The sequence below is a fragment of the Barbus barbus genome, assembly GCF_936440315.1.
Source record: "Barbus barbus genome assembly, chromosome: 11".
NCBI classification, from domain to species: domain Eukaryota; kingdom Metazoa; phylum Chordata; class Actinopteri; order Cypriniformes; family Cyprinidae; genus Barbus; species Barbus barbus.
Genome location: NC_136739.1, coordinates 32,264,627 through 32,287,623, shown reverse-complemented (window position 1 = coordinate 32,287,623; position 22,997 = coordinate 32,264,627). Strand labels below are relative to the sequence as shown.

The 22,997-nt window shown below is 36.4% G+C and overlaps 1 protein-coding gene across 2 annotated transcripts in view; it reads left to right on the top strand.

The window, feature by feature from the left end:
• gpm6bb (glycoprotein M6Bb) overlaps positions 1–22,997 on the top strand; it is a 39,978-nt gene that overhangs the window by 6,577 nt on the left and 10,404 nt on the right. For both annotated transcript variants that reach the window (XM_079428164.1, XM_079428165.1), the window contains exon 2: positions 22,014–22,200. In XM_079428164.1, coding sequence (XP_079284290.1) covers positions 22,014–22,200 — 187 coding nt within the window. The remainder of the gene's footprint in view (positions 1–22,013; positions 22,201–22,997) is intronic.

Below are 22,997 nucleotides of genomic sequence, written 5' to 3'. Positions count from 1 at the left end.
TACAAAACAAATATTTTTTTACATTTTTAAAAAATACTTTATTCTGCTACCTGCATGTCATGTGACCATTATTTGACATTAGAGAACCGTGAACTTGCAAATGTTTTGTTAAATTATTGAAATATTAACTTAAAATCTCATGTAAAAGCTCAAAGGCGTTCAGCTGAGCAATAACACAAAGTGAGGTCTTGTTTCTGAAGCTCTGTGATTTGTTCAAGGTGTTGTGATTGAAAGGTCAAACCAAAGGTCACCTTCAGGTGTTTGACCGTGCAGTGTAACGCTAAAGAAACAAAGATGGCATGATGTGTCCTGCATAGTTGTTACTCTTGTAATCTTCATCTCCTTGCTTCTCCCAGAAGTAGTTCACTGGTCCTGTCCATCATGTTTATTTGTTTCTCCTCATCATCGCAGCACACAAAGAGGAGCATTGTGAGTTGAGATATGAAATTATATGGAGACGGTGGTGCAGAGTGGGAGTGCTTGCTCAAGCATGGCCAATTTCCCTCGCATTTGGGCATCAAAGGGCCATTCACAAGACAAGAAGAACAAGAGCGAGTCGAATTTGTGGCCTTGCCCTGAATCGTTCCAGAGCCATGTGATAGAGCTGGCAAGGAGCTCAAAAGTGTTTGTTAGAGTTTTATAAATTAGTATATTAGCGCTACTGAAATCTCCAGACTTCAGTGGTCGCCTTTGGCCTTTCCAATCCAAATGTCAGTGAGAAGACTAAAGGGCAGACCTGTTATTTATGAAGAACGGCTCAATAGAAAGATCTACCTCTTTGTTTGTGTTGATTTGTATTTATTATTTTTTTATTTAGGAATTTGTCATAGATTTTAAGTGGCTGAGGACAGCTTGGGATGTTTTTTTACCCAGATTTTTGGTATTATGTAATGTTTTTAAATAGAGACACAACTGGTTGACGGCTATCAAGACTAGACAGTACGATTAACATCAAAATCCCTGTATAAGGCTTAATAATTTTCAAACTTTTAGCCATGATTGAGTTTAAATTGCTTGTGATGTAAAATAGTGATTTATGCATTAGTTTGCGCTGAACGTGTGAAAAGCCTTGTTGAAATGATTCACTTTGCATTACAGCACATATTCATTGTACAGTTTTTCCATGACACCATTTAGCATTGCTGTGTGGACCGTATCGACGGGAAACAGTGGAAATAAATCAATGTTTTTCTCGGTTGACCTGTTTATATTGATGAACGCCAAGAACAGTAACCAGGACATACGAGTAACAAAAATGTAAACGGCAATCAGTCACTTATGTCAAAACAAGAGGTAATCAAGCCATTTCATACAGGTGGTAGAAAAACCTGTCAATCATATGAATAAAAGGACGTGATTGGTTGCTGCATTGAGGATTGGGCCATAGAGTTCAGACTGTAAATTCTGATTGGATGAGCATCATTTAGAGTCGTAAAACAGCTGATATACATTAATATCCTCATCTTGACATGTTTTTTACATTCCAAATCACTATTCAATGTTTAATCTTTGCTCTCATGTGTAAATAACACACAACTCCTCCTCACTGATAGCTGCGAGAATGTTTATAACTGTATAAACTACACTGATTTTTCGAAGTTGTAAATAAAGCAAAGTTTATTGGAGTGTTTTTCAAGAAAATTTCAAAACTCTTCCACTTCAAAATCTCCAATTTTATGTAGTGTGTGAAATTTCAGCATTAATTCAGTTTTGTACTTGCCAATTCTTTGTAATGATAACATTTTCTAGTTGTAGTTTCTACAACTATTTTTTTCAGTGTATAGAAAAATGTTGACATTTCAGATGCATGATGTATTATCTAAACCCTTGATTGAGAATTAATGGGGTTTTAAACATTATTTAAGGGGAATGTAGTGTCATTTTTCGAGTGTATAATCTATTTCCTGTTATCTGCCGCTCTTGGATGGAGCCTTTTTTAGTTGCTATTTTTCTTCATTGTGTTTATTGGTTGTTCTTACTGGCCAGATCTCAAACCCCTGCGTGAAATGATATCTTCTGTCCTCCTTCACTCGTATTTCTTGGCTTTGACTTTTTCAAAACATACTGCATAGTTTGAAGTAAAAGATGCTCAAATAGTCACGATCTTTAAGCTTGTGTGAAACCTTTGAACCCTGACTGTACTCATTTGCCACAGAATTGAAGAGGGTCTTTTTTTTCCACATTTCCGTGGTCTCGGTTTGAACTGTCTGAGTGAAAGTTATTGGTAATGTGGCTTTAAAGGGAGTCGAAAGGACTGCAGTTTTTGGCAGCGGGCCTGTGGAGCACATTCAAGACTTCACAGATAGCTCTTTGTGCTGTGCTCATTTACTGCTAGACAAAAGCCTCAGCATCTCTTTATTTGGCCACCGAGGAGCCCTCAACATGTGAATGGCCTGATGGAATTGCCACTGACTCTCAATTCGTAGCCGCATTAAGAAACCAAAGTTTTTTGTTGGAGAAAATGAGCATGCTGTGCCAAACTTGGTTGCTTACACTCATCGGTCAGAAGAGTCCATGTAATATTCTGGTTTCCAGATATGGCTCGTACCCCTCCTTTTTATCAGTTTATTGACTCTGGAAAGTATTTATTTGACGATGCATTATCATCTGGAGTTGTTTGAACACAGTTTCTGGAATGGCGCTGACACCAATAATAACATTAAGCTCTCAGTTGTCTTCATGGTAGGATTAGACGGGCTCATTACTTTCCTCACCCCAAATTCCCCTGTGATTCACTCAAGAGTCCCTCCAGCACTGCTCAAGCATGTTATGCAACACATCCATGATTCACCTCCTGGTTGATATTTGTGATTCAGTCACTTGTGATTCTGGGTTTGTGCGCATTAGGCTGCTCTGGTTCAAATCAGCCGATTTCAGCTGGTGTTGCATCTTAAAGTGCCCCTATTATGGGTTATGAAAGGTTCATATTTTGGTTTTGAGAGTCCCCAATAACTTATATGCATTTATATTTTTACCTTACTTGCAACAACTCCCAAACGATTCGCTCAACGATTCATTTTTCCAAACCCCTCCTTTGCATGACGCTAATCTGCGGTGATTGGTCGATTGGTCTCATTTTCATCTCATCATGCCTGTAATGCCTGATAAAGCAGCGTTTGTGAGCGCAGTGCTGTTTTGTGTACAGTGTTCCCGGGGAAACGGCTATTTTACTGCTCCAAAAGCGGCACCTAGTGGCAAAGAATGAATTAGCATTTTCATTCAGACCAACGTGAAAAGACCAACAAGTGTGCGGACAATACGCTGTGACTCCGTGCTGCTTCAAGCACATCATTCTGCGCACGGGAAGCCATAAGCGCTTTGTGCCACTCTCTATTGGAGCTTTTCGTATTATAATGCTTTTGCGCAATAAAAGATAATTTATAGCCTTTCTTGTTCTGTCCTATCAAGGCTATTAATAATCTAATGTATAGCACAGTAATGGAGGCAGCAACATATATGATAGATAGGACTGCTCTATCATATGCCGTCATTGTGCTATACATTTAAAAGTAATGTCTTTTAATTTTGTAGTTTATATTTATAAATAAATATTTACTTGTTTTCATTAATGTATTTTACAACAATACAAAGAGCAATGTGTAACATTTTACCAGATATAGTCCTTCGCATATTCACTTATTTGTTCTCCACTAAATAATGTTATCACTAAATGTTTAGATTTTATAAAATTGTGCACTCATGATTTTTCTAGAATAAATTTTGCTGCTAAATTATCCACTAACCTAATTTATAATAATATTTTTGTCATAGATTATGAATAGGCCTGTTTACACCTGGTCATTTCATGCGTTTTCGCTGACCGGATATCTATTTGATTTGTTGAAACGTTTCAATTTACACATGGCCACAAAGTCGCAAAACGGATATAAATACGATCTTCAATTCCTGCACTATATAAGCGCTGCATTTGATTAGTTATCAGCTCATTTCAAGATCAAAGACCGCAATAGGAGAGCACGTGGCATCAGCACTGGAAAGATAAGTTTGTCTTATACTTTTAATGAAGAGTATTGTGTTGATCGTCTGCGTCTTACTTTCAGTTTCATTCGCGGCAGTTTGCGTGTCTGCTTGCTGAAGAGATACTCAGCTACTCGTCCGTGGCGATGCGTGTTGCATTAGTGCAGTCATCTCAGACTATAATGTCATATAGCCTATAACACGGTCTAACGTGTTTATTTTTATTTTTTACAATTTGGGACAAGTAAAATTTACATATGTGGTTTCAACAACCAGATGCGTTTACACATGTCTAGTTTCGTTTGGAATGCGGCCCAGACCACCTCCTGAAGTGGTTTGAGCGATTGGATTTATATTACAAAACTCATGAAGTGACCAGGTGTAAACAGCCCCTATATATTTTTTTGTTATTTTTCATTCAAATGAAGTTGTCTAATAGATTGTGTTTAACACACAAAAGAGTGACACAGAAGTATAGAAATTTTACATGGATTTAAAAAAATTATTAAAAAAACTGCGCTCGGATCGGAATTGGCCGATACTCAGAATTTTCTGGATCGGATCTGAAAAAATGGTATCGTTGCATCCCTAGTTCATAGAGCATTTTATTATTATACGACAGTCAGAACCGTAGGCTATATATATAGCCGAACTGACGCCTTTATATTGTCAGGATTCACAAGCTGCGCTGAATGAACGGCAAAGCACAGGACATCGAGTTGCCTATATAATCACGACGGGTTTAATTCACCCACAGAGACGGAGCAGGAGAAATGATTTGCGTTCATCATGATCCACTTGGCTGTCAGTGCCGTGGGCGGGATTGCACGAGCTCTGAGACGCGCTCGCCAAACGCACTCTCTGCACTCGCTAACAAAGCATTTAAAGTCATTGTTAGTTGTTTAACTGTGTGTTTGGACAAGCCTCGACTGGGCTCCTTTATTAAAAAAAAAAAAACGGGCTGTCAACTGTGATAAAACTTCCCAGTGTTATGACGCCATTTTTGATTCTGTCGCTCTAGTGTCCTGAATGCGGTTGTGACTTCAGCTGTTCATTCATACCAGATGTGTATTCAAGCAGATGTTTTAATCGGCTGAATAAATAAAATATTTCGTGTCTCTCACCTGTAAGGTTCTGTTGTCAGTCCCAAACAGCAACTGTGAATGCAGCCATAATATGCATTTCTATTGATTGTATCACTGCCCTGTAATTCTTTCCTCCTTTCTTTCTTTTTCTTTTTTTTCTTGTTATTGTTAGCCTATTTCTTTCTTGCTTCCTTGCTTTCTTTTTAAATTTTTAATAATTATTTATTGCTATTATTTTTTCTTTTTTTTATTTATTTATTGTCATTTTATTTCTTTCATTTTTTTATTAATTATTTATTGTTATTTCTTTTATTATTTTTCTTTATTTATTTTTTTAAAGTATGAGAAAACGTTTGAATAAAATATTAGGATTAATAGCAGAAGTTTATTATTTATTGATAGTTTAAAGAATTCATCAACTGATAAGAAAATAACAAATAGATTAATCTGAAAAATATTCGATAGATTAGTCGACTAATCTGAAAAATAATCGACAGATTAGTCGACAGTAAAAATAATCATTAGCTGCGGCCCTACAGTGTCACATTGCTATCATGTTGATATTGATATGCGGGGAAACATCATGTAACATAATCTATATCCATACCTAAATCATATTTTGTAAATTTAAAAAAAAAATCTTTCCGCAGTATGCATCGAAAAATTTCTGTGAGTTACTTTGTGTGTGTGCTGTCTCTCTCACACACTCACTCAGGCTCTGCAAGCAAGTCTCACCTGGCACAAAATAAATACATTATCAGTCGCCGTTTACACTGAATGCAATTAAAATTAGAATCATTCTCACGTGAAACGACGTGTTTACACGTGGCTGTGAGTGTGCGTGTGGCTGTGACGTCATTGCCTGCGCCGCTGGCAATAAAAGGATCAGCTCGGAATCGGCAAGACATGCGAAAAATCTGACGATTCCGATCACTGGCCAGTCAATCGGTGCATATCTAGTGCCGTCAGAATGAGTCCAAACAGCTGATAAAAACATCACAATAATCCACAAGTAATCCACACCACTCCAGTCCATCAGTTAATATCTGGAGAAGACAAAATCTGTATGTTTGTAAGAAACAAATCCATCACTTAGATGTTTTTTAACATCAAACCATTGCTTGGGGACAAAATACAAGTCCATAATATTGCACTAGTATTTATATATCTTAATGTATAGCTTAATCATATCCATTTGTAATTATATTCATAGTTTTTGCTCAGTGTACATACATTTACTGTACAATCCATCTGTATAGTATAGGGCCCTATGATTTCCGTGATGCGGAAAACGCGGACGGAATCACGGAATTTACACATGAAAACGGAATTCTCGGAATCGCACGGAATATGCATATATTTTGTTGACATATAAAATTTTTTTTTTTTTTACCTCTTTCTCATTTTTTCAGTTTAAAACAACAAACGTAGAAAGGTCTCTACCTAAACCGTGGCCAAATGGCATTGTTAAACATGTTGCCTAGTAACCATACGTCCTTACGTTCCCGCGCAAGGAAAAAAATGTCGAAGCCAGTGGCTCCTGATAAGATTGATGTGGTTTGGAATTGGTAAAATGTTCTTGGAAATAAATATGATCAGAATATCAACGTGTCTAATTCACGCACTGTAAAGATGTGCTCACTTTACACAGAGTGTGCGTGATCGTGTAATCGAAAGTGAAAGTGAACTGCGAGCGCTCATTCAAATGTGATTTCACTTATTAATAGCGCGAAAATTATATACAATATTAGAATGTTTGCGGGAGCGGGACACACGCGTTGCGGGAGTGGGCAGTAATGGCCAGACACTCAGCAGGAGCGGCTCAAGAAAACTCTAGGCAGCACATCAACACACGCTAAGTTTTTTTCGCACTTCCCCATCTCCACCCCAATTATTTGTGCCGTTTCGTTCTGTGACAGCACATATAGGACAATTTTGAATGTAATATGACTGTTTATTTGTTGTAATATTGACATATTAATTGACTGTAATATGTCTTTGTGTTGGCGTTCTGACAGGCACATATCGTTGTTTCAATGTTTCTGTCTCCCTGCAGCATGGTTACAATTATTCTTTAATTCAATATTCATCAACCCTACTTTGTAACTGTTACCTTCATGTTACTGTTATTTTTGGCCAGAGATTTGGCTGAATTTTGAATGTGCTTTATTAACAGTTTAAATAAAAAAGCTGAATTGTGAGTTTGTGTAACTGAATTTTTAAAGGTCAATACTGCTTAGAAGTGAAAAGAAAACAAACAAATCCGAAAAATCCGAAAGGGCTAAAAATAAATCCCAAAAAACGGAATTTGAAAAAAAATAAAACGGATTTCATAGGGCCCTAATAGTATGTTCATATCACCCATCTGTATATCATACTGATAGTATTTAAAATTTGTAAATTATGTCCATAATACTACTGCCTTATCTGTATATTCTGTACATATGTAACATATTGTAGGCACTGTATATCCTGTACCTCTGCTTATTGCACTTCTGGTTAGATGCTAACTGCATTTCGTTGCCCTGTACCTTACATGTGCAATGACAATAAAGTTGAATCTAATCTAATCAATATTAGCACTTCCTCTGAATCAGGAGAGAAATCTGCACGGATCTTGCACCTTTTACAAGCCGAATCAGTCCTCTAAACATATGTGGCTGGGTTTTGATGTGAGAAACAACAGGAGATGAACTTTTTCACTGGAGGAAGTGTTATTATGGTTTATGGACTCATATTTTAGTCAGAAGCAACAGTTTGAAGTTAAAAATGTCTCGATCGATTGGTTTCTTACAAACACACAGATTTTGGCTCCTCAAGATGTTAATTGATGGACTGGAGTGGTGTGGATTATTGTGATGTTTTTATCAGCTGTTTGGACTCTCATTCTGACGGTACCCATTCACTGCAGAGCATCCATTCATTTAATTCCCCAGCCTGAATGTTCAAGATCTTCCTCAACCGTGGCATTAAATTAGGCTGTAATGTGTAAAGAACATGTGGGCCAAACAGATGACCGTATCCCAAGATTGCTGAGCTTTCCTTCACACGATACGACAGCTGCATGAAATTCAATAGCGTGTGAGTTAACAGCGTATTGGCAGATTTGGGAATTGGAATAGGGTTTAGGGTAGTATTTCATGGTTCACATGAAAATGCTTTGAGGAAGTTAACACATCATGTGGTGTGACATGCTATAGTGCATCTCAGACCGCTATAAACATAATTTTTCATAAGTCTTTCATAATTATAATTGCCTCTCATGAGACAACACTGCAGGACCATTACAAATGAACTAGTAAATTGAATACAATGGATTGAAATTTTGTTATAAAATATAGACTTTTAACCTAAATCTTAATCCATGTACACACCATGCTGAATATGCAATGCAGAATTGGTCCCTTAACCCAAAAGATGTGTCATATGTGGTTGATGTATGTGCTAGAGGTTGAAGAGGGATTTGGTGGGAAAGTTCTTCTGCTGATTTATGCATAAAGTGTTTTTTGACGTGCAGATGATTCATTAATTGTGTCCAGTCCTGGTTAAACCCAGCTGTCATATGCATTCTCTATAGGTTTCAGCAACCACAGGCATTTGCAGTTTGATAGTAACCATTAATTTATTTAATTTACACACCAGATTTGTGTGAGCAGTTTGTGAACACATTGCTAAGGCAAAATCAGTACGTTTTTGCCTGTGTAACCCCTATTATACTATTAAGTTATAGACTTTGCACAATGATGAAAGAAAATGTTCACATAGATACTGTTAGCTTAAAAGTTTTGTTGCATTTCAGGTTAATTGACAGTATTAAAGGAATAGCTTACCCAATTTTAATTTGCTGAAAATGTACTCACCTTCAGGTAGGGTTGGGTACAGTTCACATTTGAACCGGTACGGTACCAGTACCCAACGGCACCTTTTTTCGGTACTTTACTCTCTGTGTAACTAAAAAAACATTTATTTCAGTGAAAAAAATAAGTCCAAAACTCTCAATTTCAACATTTTGAACAATAGGGCCCTACAATTTTTTCATTTTTCTTCTAGAAATTCTTGTTTTTTTATAATTCCATCCTGTCCGCGTTTTCACGGAAACCATATGACCCTAGAAATGTAAGCACACTTCAGAACATTTTGGTTTGCCCTGTGTGTTGTGTTTTAAAGAGTTGCTGGGACATCATGTCACAAGGTCTCTCTCTCTCTCTCTCTCGCATGCGCCCAAATGCGTTCTCAAGTACCGAAATTTGGTACCGAATGATTAAATGTGAATTGGTACTCGGTAGTACAGACGCAATTTGGTCCGTACCCTTAAAAGTACAGAGTTCGGTAGTACCCAACCCTACCCTCAGGCCATCCAAGATTAGGATGAGTTTGCTTCTTCATCAGGTTTGGAGAAATGTAGCATTGCACTCCACTCCAGTCCATCAGTTAACATCTTGACAAGCCAAAAGATGCATGTTTGTAAGAAACAAATCAATCAATTAAGATGTTTTTAACTTCAGACCTTTTGATAAAATAAGTCCATAATCCATAATAACGCTTCCTCCAGTGAAAAAGTGGTCTGGTCTGAATCAGGAAAGAAATCTGCTCAGCACCGTTTACAAGCCAAAACAGTCCAGAACAGCTCTAAACAAATATGTGTGTAGGTTTTGATGTGAGAGGCAACAGGAGATTCACTTTTTTCACTGGAGGAAGCGTTATTATGGATTATGGACTCGTATTTAGTTGGAAGCAATGGTTTGACGTTAAAACCACCAAAATGATGAATTTGTTTCTTACGAACACACAGCTTTTGCCTTCTTAAAACGTTAATGAAGTGGTGTGGTGTGATGTTTTTATCAGCTGTTTGGACTCTCATTCTGACGGCACCCATTCACTGCAGAGCGAGTACTTGAACCTTACTGACAATAAATATCTAATGAATGAAATGGAAATGCTGGTCTAAATCATCTTTTTAAACGACTTTTTAGTTTTTTTTTTTTTTCTGGTATTCATGAAGTAATTTTTTTATAGTGATATATACAAGAAGTTATTGGAGTATGTTTTACCAGAAAATACTATTTCAGTCTTTCTACTTCAATATTTCACATTTAATTCAATTTGTTACTTGACATTTTTTGTAATTATTTGTGAAATTTTCTAAGCAATTTATGAGTGAAAATTGTTTCAAAGTTAAATCCTACACCAACTTTTTTCCAGTGTAATCATGTTCCAAGTTACATTGATAATGCTGAACTTGAACCCAGAGCACTTGGTGACATTGGTGACTGGCTCCAACAATCATGTAGTCGACGCTGTTACGGAGCTTATAACAGGTTGTATTAGAACTGATCTCTGCAGTCATATCTAAAGAGATGAACCTGCAAAGTTCAACTGCGGCTTAAACACAAATCAAACCGCTCGCATGTCAACATGCTCTCACAGAATGAAGCAGTCAGACATTGAGTTCAGCGCTCTTTAAAACGCGTTCAATGGGGCAGCTGTTTATGCTCATGAATATTCAATGAGCTGAGACAGTCAGCCGCTCGGATTGATTCAGTGTTCAACAAGTCGCCTATTCTCGATCGATTCAGATGTGAGAATTAATAGACAACATTTGAGATTTGTACAGATATAAAGCTTGCCTTTTACAAATCACAATCAGAAAAGAAGATTGTCTTTACTTTTTGTTAGATACAAAGAGCCTTCACACAAACCATCAGCATTCATGTGCCTTTTAGAGGTTTTTGGAATAAATTGGCCCTAAGAAATGAAGTCCTTTTTTGACCAAGGTCACATGAAAGAAGTAGTTCATCTACATAGAAGTAGTTCCTGAAGACTGGAAATGAAAGCCGTGCGTATAGAAACTGTACTATGTGACAAACACTCGCTGATGTTTTGAGGTGCTGATACTGGATGGGACGTGTGATGGAGTAAATGCTGTGATTTGTTTCTATATATTCACTCTTGATGGCGGTTCTGTCATCGACTCGTTCCATGAAACAGGTCAACAGACTCTCAGATTGATTGACATAAATGTATCTGGGTTGTGGCTCTGAATCAGTGACCTGATGTTGAATGAATGTTTGTTGTTAAAAAGAAAGTAGGTCAGCGTTAAAAATTAATTTGTTTATAAAGACATGAAATCAATTAGCCATGAGAAACTGTGCATTACAGTAATTGTTTACTAAAAGCTAAAGTCATGGCAACTTATGTTTTTACATTACATTTAACTCAAAATAAGTTGAGCAATTTCAAGTTTTTTTTTTTAATAACTAAAAACTTTACATTTTTAAAGTCAGTTTAATGTAATTTGCAAGTTGGTTGTACTTTAAAAATTTAAGGCAGCAACTAAACTTAACTTTTTGTAAAATAGGCGAAATTTTTTTCGATGAGGTGTTAAGTGCAAAATAAGCATAAATATATATATTGTTGCTGTATGCTGTACTCCAACTAAAACTGTTTCCAACATCATTTTGCCCATTATTGTTATGCATGCATTTTTTTAAGCTTACAATCAAGTGAATGCTTAGAATGTTTGTCATTTTAAATTAGTAATCATTAGTCACACTGCAGAACCATTTCAAATGAACTAGTGAATTAGTAAAAAGTTTTTGTTTGATGCATGTGGTCATGGTTTTGTCTGCATTAGTTCACAAAGCTTGTCCAGTTCAAAAAGCCTCTTGATTTTCTTTCAGTAAATTTATTGGAAAACTGAAAGGAAACTGACCACACACCGACAGAGAACACACCATTTTAAGTCCACCGAAGTTAATCTACTCCTGTCTGATTCGTGGTTAAGGATAGAAGAGATACAGCTGCGGCTACTGGGCACGCGTATTTACATATTTCCCGAGCCCACAATATAACGTGAAACCTATGAAAATGGTTTTAAAAAGCACATAGCGCCATAGTTTCATCACTTTGCGAGTGTCGCAGTGACCGTCTTTTTGCAGTAAAGGACCTGTCATAGTTTAATGAGTGGAAGATGACATGAAGCTCGCGGTTAAGCTGCATTGAAAACAGATGAGCGCACATGGGGCGAAGTTCACGGGATTTTGTCCACAGAATGATAAGAGCACACTTTTTAACATATTTTATTATTTAACACTCAGCATTTAACTTTAGCACTGCAAGCCATGCATACAGTGCATGAGCAGATTTTCTGGTAAGCAAAACAAGCACTTTTAAATACCTCAGCTTATTGCCGTTACAATGGCAGCCAACAACAGCACAGCTTAACCCTCAGCACATATTTATATTTAGTTATATTGAAAAAGTTTCAATTCAGCCGATTTTTTTCACCCCGTTTTAACATGTATTTCTATGAAGACTGGCCAGCTGTCAGGCAAGATGGCGGATAGCAGCGGCGGCACATAATATACATGTTCTAATTGGTCAGATCAACTTTCAATCAAGCTCCTTGCGAACGGTCAATTCTCGCGTGTTTTCATGAGAAAACGTGGTTTAGGGACCGAATCAAGTAGTTGGGTGACAGAGTTGTTGTCAGCTCGTGTAGTGTGTAACCCCCTGGTTGCGGATCATTTACATAAAGTCATGTAGTGTGAACGCCACAACGACTAAAAGACAGACAATCAAGTCATGTAGTGTGAACGGCACCGCGATCTGCCGACGTGTAAAGTCATGTAGTGTGAACTTGGCTTAAGCGCACAACTCTCTGTAGTGCTTTGCAGTCCTGATTGGAGCTGTTTCCATACATTCCTGCAGTTATCCCTTTCCTTCGGACAGCTTGTGGGAATCTTGGCTCTGTCGGCCCTTGGGAAGCTGAACGAGGTGTGTGTGTGTGAGTGTCTATTGTGAGAGACATGCATGGGCTCCAGGCTCTGGTGGTCATGCGAACCTTCTGTTTTATGTGTCAGACAGAGCTCTGATGCTCACGGGTGAGTGAACACAGCCTCAGTTTAGCCCATGTTGATGAACACAATACCATCCTCCTGCATTCAGCGGCCCTTTGACCCCATCAGCTGTGCTGAGCCTGTCACAACCCACAACCAGCTTACAAGCTCATATTCTACAGCTATTCGGGAGTTTGTTTTATTGCTCCTAATTTTGGCCTAATATGTTGTAATTCAGAAAGTGCTGCCTTTTGAGTTGCATCAGAGTGATCGTGTTTGTGAGATGAGCGCACATGAATCATGTCACAACTACTTGGAGCAAATTTTTTTTGTCAGCCAAAACCCTAGATATTTTAAGCTGATATTTCAAAAGTTTAACAACACATTTGCAAGTTCATGGTTCTTCGGTGTTGGTTTGTGGTCACATGATGTGCAGGTAAACAAATAAAATATTTAGCGAGTAAGTGCTTTTATGGAAGCTTGTTTCTGCCATGGGATTAAAAGTGAAAAAAGGTTTGTGACATTTTGACTTTTTTTTTTTCTCACCAATCTGACTTTTTTTTTCTCACAATTTGCAATTCCTAACAAAGAAACTGAATTGCGAGATGTAACCTCAGAATTCAAAGATGTATAAATTTAAAATTGCAAAATTGAATCAGAATTGTGGAAAATTTTGCATTTTTACTATTTTTATATCTCACAATTCTGCTTTTATTTTTCTCTGAATCTCTCAATCATTTATTATTATTATTATTATTTTTTTTTTAGTGGAATAAAAAATTGTGAGTTTACATATGTGATTTCACAATTTCAACACTCAGAATTGTGGGACAATTTGCAATGTTTAAAAAAAAGATTAAAAAAAAGTCAGAATTGTGAGATGTAAAGTCGGTTACCTTTTTTATTTTTTTGCCATGTGGAAGCAAGCTTTTCTTTTATTAAAATGTATTTATTTAATTTACTTTTACATTTTCATGATTTAATTGATTTTCAGCTCACAAACCTCCTGCAGTTCCCTCATAAGTCCCAGTTTGGGAGACACTGGTGTAGATCATAATGAGTAATTGTGAACTTTCACAATTTTTTAACTATTTACCATGTTTCAAGATTCAAGATTTTTATTTGTCACATACACAATTATACAGGGTATAACGAGCAGTGAAATGTAGGTCAGGTCCGCTCCAAGGACAGTGCAATTATAAAGTATACAGATATTAAGAAAAAGAAAAGTAGAAAAAATAATAAAATAAAATAAAAGATAAACAAATATAAATATAAATGTGCAGGTCAGTATGTTGTTGACTTAAATGGTAATAAGAGGAATGTGTAAAAAGAATGTGCAAAACTCAAGAAAGTACAGTTAATGAAGCAGAGTGAAAAAGTTTCCTGGAAAACATTGCTCAGTGACAGTCTTGCGCAACCAACAACCAATACATCGTGTATTTATGATTCCCAAACCTTTACGCAAGAAGAAACTAAACTACTATAAGTAGCATCAGTCCAGCCACAAAATCTTTCAAGTTGCAAGTTGTGGTTCTTTTCTTTGGTCTTTTATTTTTTTGTTCTTTATCTTTTCTCTCATTTCTACCTCTGCTCCATCTGCTCCTGCTTTCTGTTCTTCTCTTCATCTTTCATTGTCCAGAGGGAATCTTCCACTTTTCTTTGCCTGTCTTGGGTTCCCATGGGTCAGGCAGCAGATGGAAGGCTGGTTTGTGGCTTGTTTTTTTTTTTTATATGTTAATATATGCATGGGAGTGTGTGGTGGACTTCAGTGTTGTGGGTCTCCTCCTCCTCCACCTCCTTCACTAGCATTGTGCTGGTCTGGGAATTTGTCTGATTTTGTGACTGGGAAACATCTCTAGTTTCTGTGTGGGTTCATGGTCTTCTTCAGTGATGTGAAGAAGACAGAGCAGAGCAAGAGAGAAACACAGTCAGAAAACGAAGGAATACAACCAGAGAGTTTTTTTGTTTTTCTGGATTTCTACGAAACATGGAAACTCTATATGACGACACTGACGATGAACGTCAGGAGAAACGAGGTACCGTTTACAGTAGCTTCATCACTGGGACAGTCAGTACTGCACTTGTTTCATTGCATCACATGAGTTTCAGTTAGAGCTGTTTATTAACTGGAGGTTTAGATTTTTTAATTGTGTATTATGTGTTAAACTCTGGTTCAGTTTGATGTCAAAAAGTCTTTTTGTTCTTCTGTTATTTAATGCATTGGCCTGTCAGTGGTCCAAGCAGGGCCTAAATCTGACTTTATGCCACAGCTGCCAAAGGATGGTGACTTGAGAAAATGTATTCTCTTTTTTTTTTTTTACCGGCCATGAAACTAAGTGCATTTTGAAGAAAATAATGAATCGGCAACAAAAAACAAACAAACAAACAGGCAGAAAAATTGTGAAAACAAATGTAATTGTAATTATTATTATTAATATGTTTTTATTATTTGATCAAATTTTAAAATGTATGTATACAAATGTAATTATTATTATTAATAATAATAATAACAAATGTATTATTATTATTATTATTATTATTAGTTTATATAATTACAATACTTACAATATGCTATTTTCATTTATATAATAATAATTAATAATAATAATAATAAAAACAAGAATAATAATCATTATTTTATGTAACGGTACAATTAAGGCAAGGCAAGTTTATTTATATAGCACATTTCATACACAGTGGTAATTCAAAGTGCTTTACATAAAAGAAAGTGAAATAGACATTAAAAATCAATAAAAACATGGAAATAAAAATAATAAAAACAAGGAAATTTAAGATGATATAGAAATTGATTTAAAATTACAATAATATTTTTTTTTTATCTTTGTGTTCAAACATTAACCCCATAGAGCTTTTATTTTGGCGAAAAACTGCAGGCAAACTTCTCTTTTGAAATACTTCTCTTTTTTGACAACATATTTATAACTTTAGAAGATGTTTGGAGCATGTTGGTTTTCAAATGCTCGTTATAAGCAGAGCTTGCGTAGATGGAGTTTGTGTGGAGCAGCATTTACTGCGAGCTGTGAAAAGATCCAAGCTCATCAGTTTACATATACAGGTATATAATTACAATGTAGTCTTTGAAATTTGATAATCGCGCTAAACCATATTGGGTTCGCAGGCATTGTTAGAATCACAAGTCCAAGTCTTCAGAGATTTATTCTGGTTCTAGAATAATCACTCAGTCAGACACTCGGTGTGTCATAGAAGACCAGTTAGGAGTCCACTGTTGGGTTCACTCACGGTTTTTTAACTTATTCTGCATACCTACAGTTTCATAATGGTCTTCCAGAACGCTCCAGTTTCTGGCAGACGTTTGCATACTGTAAACGTCCCGTTCTCAGTCTTTCCTCTGCTTACTATGACTTTTTTCCATGGCATGAACACATTTCATGCACAAAATGCATGACAAGTTCAAGTTCAGGTTTATTTGTATAACATCCGTCTAGTTGTAATTTGTAATCCAAGAGATTCTGTGTACTTTTTTTGGTCCAATAAGTAATATCTCTGTCTTATCTGAATTTAATAGGAGGAAATTATTGGTCATGACAGTCTGTGAGAAAGCATCTGTTTGTGTCTCATATTGGGTGCTCTGATCAGCTGGAGGTTGGCAGAGGATGAAGTGCTTTGTGGAGCTGTATGTGTCTGTCAGTGGCTATGGAAGCGTTCCGGAAGTGTGGGGTCCTGACCTTGTGCTCATCACACTGGGCTCTCTTATGACTCTGGCTTTCTGCTCTTATTCTGGAGCCAGCAGAAGTTTTGGGCTTTGACTTGCAGTGATAAGGCAACTGGGGTCTCTGCAGCTGCTCATAAACCACTGCTGCTCCTCCTCCATAGTCTTCTGCTTCTCCTTCTTTCTTCTCCTTTTTCTTCTACTCCTTCTCCATGTTCTTCTCCCCTCTGATCTTCTTTCTGCTCCTCTTTGTATTTTTTTCTGTATCTTGCTTGTTTCTTTTTAGCTTCTCCTCCGTTCTTTTATCTTTTTTTCCTATTGTCATCCTCTTTCTCTTTTTTTTTCATTTTCTCCTTTTTCATCATCCCCACCTTTCTCTTTCTTCAGCCTCTCTTCCTCCTCCATTTCTCCTCCTTTTCTTTTTCCTCATTCTCATCCTCCTTTTCTCCTTATCTTCCTCCTTTTCACATCTTGTTTTTCTCCCCCTATAATTTTTCTTCTTCTTTTCCTCCCTTTCGCCGCCTCCTCCAAATCATCTCCCTCCTCATTTTCTCCATTTCCCCTCCTCTTCCCCTTTACTCATCTTCCTCCTCTTTTTCTCATGTTCTTTTCTCCTTATTCTTCTGCTCTTTCTCCTCCTCCTCTTCCTTTTCCATCTCTTTCCCTCCTCCTTCTCTTCTTCCTTTTGTTGTTCTTTCTTCTTTTACTTCTTCTCCACAATCTCCCCTTCCTCCTCTTGTTGTCCTCTTACTCCTTTTCTCCTCATCTTTCTCCTCTTTTCTCCTCTTTTACTTCTCCATCTCCCCTTCCTCCTCTTACTCCTTTTCTCCTCATCTTTCTCCTCTTTTCTCCTCTTTTACTTCTCCATCTCCCCTTCCTCCTCTTACTCCTTTTCTCCTCATCTTTCTCCTCTTTTCTCCTCTTTTACTTCTCCATCTCCCCTTCCTCCTCTTACTCCGTTTCTCCTCATCTTTCTCCTCTTTTCTCCTCTTTTACTTCTCCATCTCCCCTTCCTCCTCTTACTCCTTTTCTCCTCATCTTTCTCCTCTTTTCTCCTCTTTTACTTCTCCATCTCCCCTTCCTCCTCTTACTCCTTTTCTCCTCATCTTTCTCCTCTTTTCTCCTCTTTTACTTCTCCATCTCCCCTTCCTCCTCTTACTCCTTTTCTCCTCATCTTTCTCCTCTTTTCTCCTCTTTTACTTCTCCATCTCCCCTTCCTCCTCTTACTCCGTTTCTCCTCATCTTTCTCCTCTTTTCTCCTCTTTTACTTCTCCATCTCCCTTTTCTCCTCATCTTTCTCCTCTTTTCTCCTCTTTTACTTCTCCATCTCCCCTTCCTCCTCTTACTCCTTTTCTCCTCATCTTTCTCCTCTTTTCTCCTCTTTTACTTCTCCATCTCCCCTTCCTCCTCTTCCTCCTTTTCTCCTCATCTTTCTCCTCTTTTACTTCTTCTCCACCATCTCCCCTTCCTCCTCTTTCTCCTCTTTTACTTCATCACCTCCTCTTGTCCTCCTCTTACTCCTTTTCTCCTCATATTATCTCCACGTGTCTCCTCGATTTTTCCCTTTTGTTCTCCTCTCTCTCCTCCTCCTCCTCTCTCTCAGTCTGTAATGCAGGGTGTTTAGTGTCTCCTCCAGTGCTCTATAAAGAAGATCAGAGATGGTTTTGCAGTTAGATTGTGTGTCTAACATGAGGCCGTGTCTAACGGGCAGTGATCTTGAATCCCAGTCAGCACTCTGTTTTTCCACTGCCGTCAACACAAAGTGAACAAAACCTTTGCCATTTAAAGACAGGATCTGGTTCAAAAACAGACCACATTTCAGCGAATATATGGGGGAGTAAATGTCTGAACGCAGCAGTGAAATATGACTGTGGTCAGGAATCTGGTGTAATCATAGCTGTAAGCTGGTATGGAAAGCTGGAAAGAGTGAAATGTGGGTCATGATTCGGGAATGTGGCGTGTTTGTGTGTGTTTTGGAGATTTGTTTCAGCAGAGATGTGTAACGACAGCATTTAAGTGTTTGTGGAATAAAGCTCAGTTTACTGAATACAGCTTCAGCTCTTCTAAAAACAAACATTATTAGAGCAAAACAAGAACATTAGTGAAGAAATAAGACTGTGACTTTATGTAGTATTTAGTATTTTAGTATTCGGAAATATTTGATTATAAAGTGTGTATTTTAGATACTTTTTTTATTTTTATATATAAATATTGAAAATGTGTTTTTTTTTTACATTTCAGAAAATGTAATAATTTATTTATTAAAGTATTGATCCTGGAGGGAGACATTACAAACAAACAAATAAATAAATGATAATAATTAAAATTTTTTTTAAAAGTAATTAGAAAAAGATTTAATGTAAATATCCTGGACGGAGAAATGTGCTTTATTGTCACGAAAAAAGAAAATAAAGAAAGAATAAAAGAAATGAAATACAAAATAATGGTAATAAAAATAGGTTTCATTTTCTCTCTCATTTTATGGTGTGCGTGTATATTTTATATTTTTAAAAATGATATTATTTATAATATAAAAATTATGAATAAATACAATTTATATAAAAATTGCATAATTTACTAATTCAATAATGTAAATAGATATGTACATACTTTGAAAACAATTGTGATTATCACGCTACTTTTAAGAATGCAGACTCCAATTACAGATTCAGATTTTTAAAATAATATTAGTTTGACTGTTTTGTTGTAATGTGAAGATATTTTTAATGCCAGACTGATTCATTCATTTGATATGAATCATCTGATAATTTTGGTCATACTGACCTCTCTTAGTTAACCAAAACTTCACATATTCCCACAAGTGTTTTGTGGAAAGGCTGGGAATAGAGAGTAGTGTTTCCCTTTGAGATGGGAACATTTAAGTGGCTTCATAAGTGTGTGTGTGTGTTTGTGTTGTGGGTTGTGTGTGTGTGTTTGTGTTGTGGGTTGTGAGAGACTGTGCCATGGGCGATACTCACTGGGTTGTGGTTAACTCGCTGCTATGGAAACAGCTATTCACTAGTTGGGACAGAAAGCTTTCACCCCGGTGAGCCTCATAAAAGCTGGACACAAACTGTCGGACACAGACGGGCTCTGAAAGGGCCTCTCTCTGCTGCTTAATATATCTGCTTTAATTTGCCTTTGTGTGCTGGGAAAAAGGCCTCCACGTCGAGGAACGTTCAGGATTCAGACGCTGCACAATGGGGCTCGGCATTAAAGCACTGCTGTGTTTTTTAGCCCCGGATGAAGGTGATGAATGTACACATGACTCAAATCTCATCATTTGAGGCTTGTTAATGATGTTTCTGACTGTATATTAATTGATGAATCTCAAAAAAATCTCTCAAAAACCGGGGCTTAGTTCACTTAAACTGAAACTAAAATGAAAAACAAAAAAAGTTACTTGAAATAAATGCTAACTGAAATAAGATAGAAAACCTTTATTTCAGCTATTTGCTAAGACAACACTTGTCATATTTAATTTAGTGTAACTTTATATATTAAAATAGCTAAAAATGAATAAAAACAATATAGACATGCATTTAAAAAATCCAAAAACTAATAAAAATGACAGACACACAACAAAATAACACTAATTAAAAAGAAAATGAAAAAAACTGAAAATATAAAAATACAAAATTGATTCAATTAAAAAAATTCAAAACCCAGAATAAATAAATATTTTAATAAAAGAAACCTATTATTTTATTTTATTTTGCAATGTGACGTTTCATGACAGTTAAGCAGTTCTCCCTTAAAGATCAAAATAAAATCTTATGTAATACTTGAAATAATATCTCTTTCTAATTACTGTGACGTGAAAATTTATTTAAATAGTTTAAATGATTAACATTTGATATTTTTGTCATTGCAGTATTTGTTGGACCAGTTTTATTTTTACAGTAATAAATCCTACTGGAAATGTTGAGAATAATGAGAATTATAAGCACATTATGATAATGACAGTATCAGGAATATAATGTCACAATGATAAAATCTTACTTTAAAATTAATTAATTAAATATTTTATTTATTTAAATAATTATTTAAATAAATTTTTTATATATATATATATATATATTTTTTTTTTTTTTAAACTGCTATATAACTGTCATGATTCTGTAAAATGTAGTTAAATTTGCATTGTCACTACTTTCATTTAGTTACTATCAAACACATCAAATCTTCCTTAAATATACTGCTGATTAGTTTCACAGCACAGTATTTTTCTTGAGGCTTTGGTTCATGTCCTTTACACATGTAAACTATAAATCATGACGTATCATTACTGTACAGCAGCTGATGTGAGTCACTTCATCAGGCCATTATCAATCATCATCAGTTATCATGTTGGACGGTCCGGAACTGACCACACTGTTAGTATGTTAGAATTAAAGCGATGAGCGACTAACAGAAGGAAAACATACGCTCACATTCCCATATAAGGCTCCATTTGATGTTAATGCCTGTTTTTCCAGCAGGATTTCAGCAGAGTTGTTTTTTTATGGTCTTCATTCTTGTATGCATGCATTTTCTGTTTAATAAACCAACCAACAGCCAAAGTTTGCATATGTTTTGTATTGGTTTGTTTGTTTGTTTGAAGATCTGGAGCAGAACTTTTTAAGTACTAAATTAACATCTTCAAACTGCCCAGACTGAGCAGAAAACACACTCACACACACTCACTCACACAAACACACACACACACACACACACACACACACACACACATACATATGCAGTTAATTATTTTAGTCTCTGCTTTCCGCTGTTTTTAATTAGGAGCTTCACAGTTTGATGGCACATTTATTAAAGGAATAATTCACCCAAAAGCAGAAAATGTCATTTTTTTTTCCCCCCCAGTTTTTCTGACTCTTGGGTTATGCTGCTATTTTTTTCCATATTTTTCTGTGGAAAACAAAAGTGGAATTTTCAAATGTTTTTTGAAACGCTTCATGCTGCTCTTTACCATGCATTTACAACATTTCAAAGTAACCACAAGAACGAGAAGCATCATCAAAGTACCATATTAAGCATGCATTATATTGCAAGTCTAATGAAGTGATATGAGTCTTTGTGACGACAACATGCCATTTTTCAAAATTATCAATTTTTTTTTTTTCAGAAGAACTTTTTTATATTAAAAACTAACAAGCAAGCCCTTCCCAGATTTAAAAAGTATCTCAAAAGCAACGTAATGCATTACTTTCCATAAAAAGTAAACAATTAACGGAATTAGTTTTTTATGGAGTAACGCAACATTGTAATGCATTACTTTTAAAAGTAACTTTCCCCAACACTTTATATATCACACAGCTCTAGTATACATGGTGTTTAAAGCATGCGTGTCCAGGAATGTGGATCTGCTCAGTTTGAGTAAAGCTCTTCAGACTGTAACGAGTGTTTGTGTGTGTGCAGGTTGTTTTGAGTGCTGTATTAAATGTCTGGGCGGCGTGCCGTATGCGTCTCTGGTGGCCACCATCCTGTGCTTCTCCGGCGTGGCGCTTTTCTGCGGCTGCGGACACGTGGCTCTGACAGGAACCCTCACCATCCTGGAGAACCACTTCTCCAAGATCACCGCAGACCACGCCATGCTGACCGACATGTGAGTGATGAGGAACCTGGGAAAACACTGTCAAAATTGTGAAATATTTTGGCCAATTATAGCTGTTTTCTATGTGAATATGTGTTAAACTGTAATTTATTTCTGTGATCAAAGCTGAAATTTCAGCATCATTACTCCAGTCTTCAGTGTCACGTGATCTTCAGAAATCATTATAATATGCTAATTTGCCGTGCCCCCCCAAACGAGTTACTGTGCCCCCCACTTTCCATCCTCCCCCCTCCTTGCTGAACGCGATCGATTTTGAAAGCAAAAGTACCGATAAAACAGCGCACATAAGAAAGCGATTGCACGCTTTAGCGAGCGTCAGCAACTGCACGCGGTCATAGATTGCACGCTCTGTTGTGTATAAATTTTAAATTATACTGTCATAAATATACAACACCATTGCTTATATATTTGCATTTAATGTCTTGCATTAAATGTCCATTTTCTTTTATAGAGTTATGACAATAGATAGGAAAGTACCATCCTCTTAAAATTCATATTAATAAAAACATAACTGTACAGTATACCTACTAACATCATGAAGAAATACTTTATTTTTAAATCTTTTTTTTCACATTACTGTAATGAGAATTTGGAGGGAAATGGGCATAATTGTCATGGAAGTTCAATTTTCAGTTCAGTTTTTAAGGATTCATCTGTTAGATTTTTGTAAATGTATGCATGCTGTCAACAGAAGACGGTCTTATAGATGTTAAAAAGACATGAATTTAATTAAAGCCTCATGGGAAGACATTAGATGCTGTATAATGGATTTGTGTTGATTCCTAGTA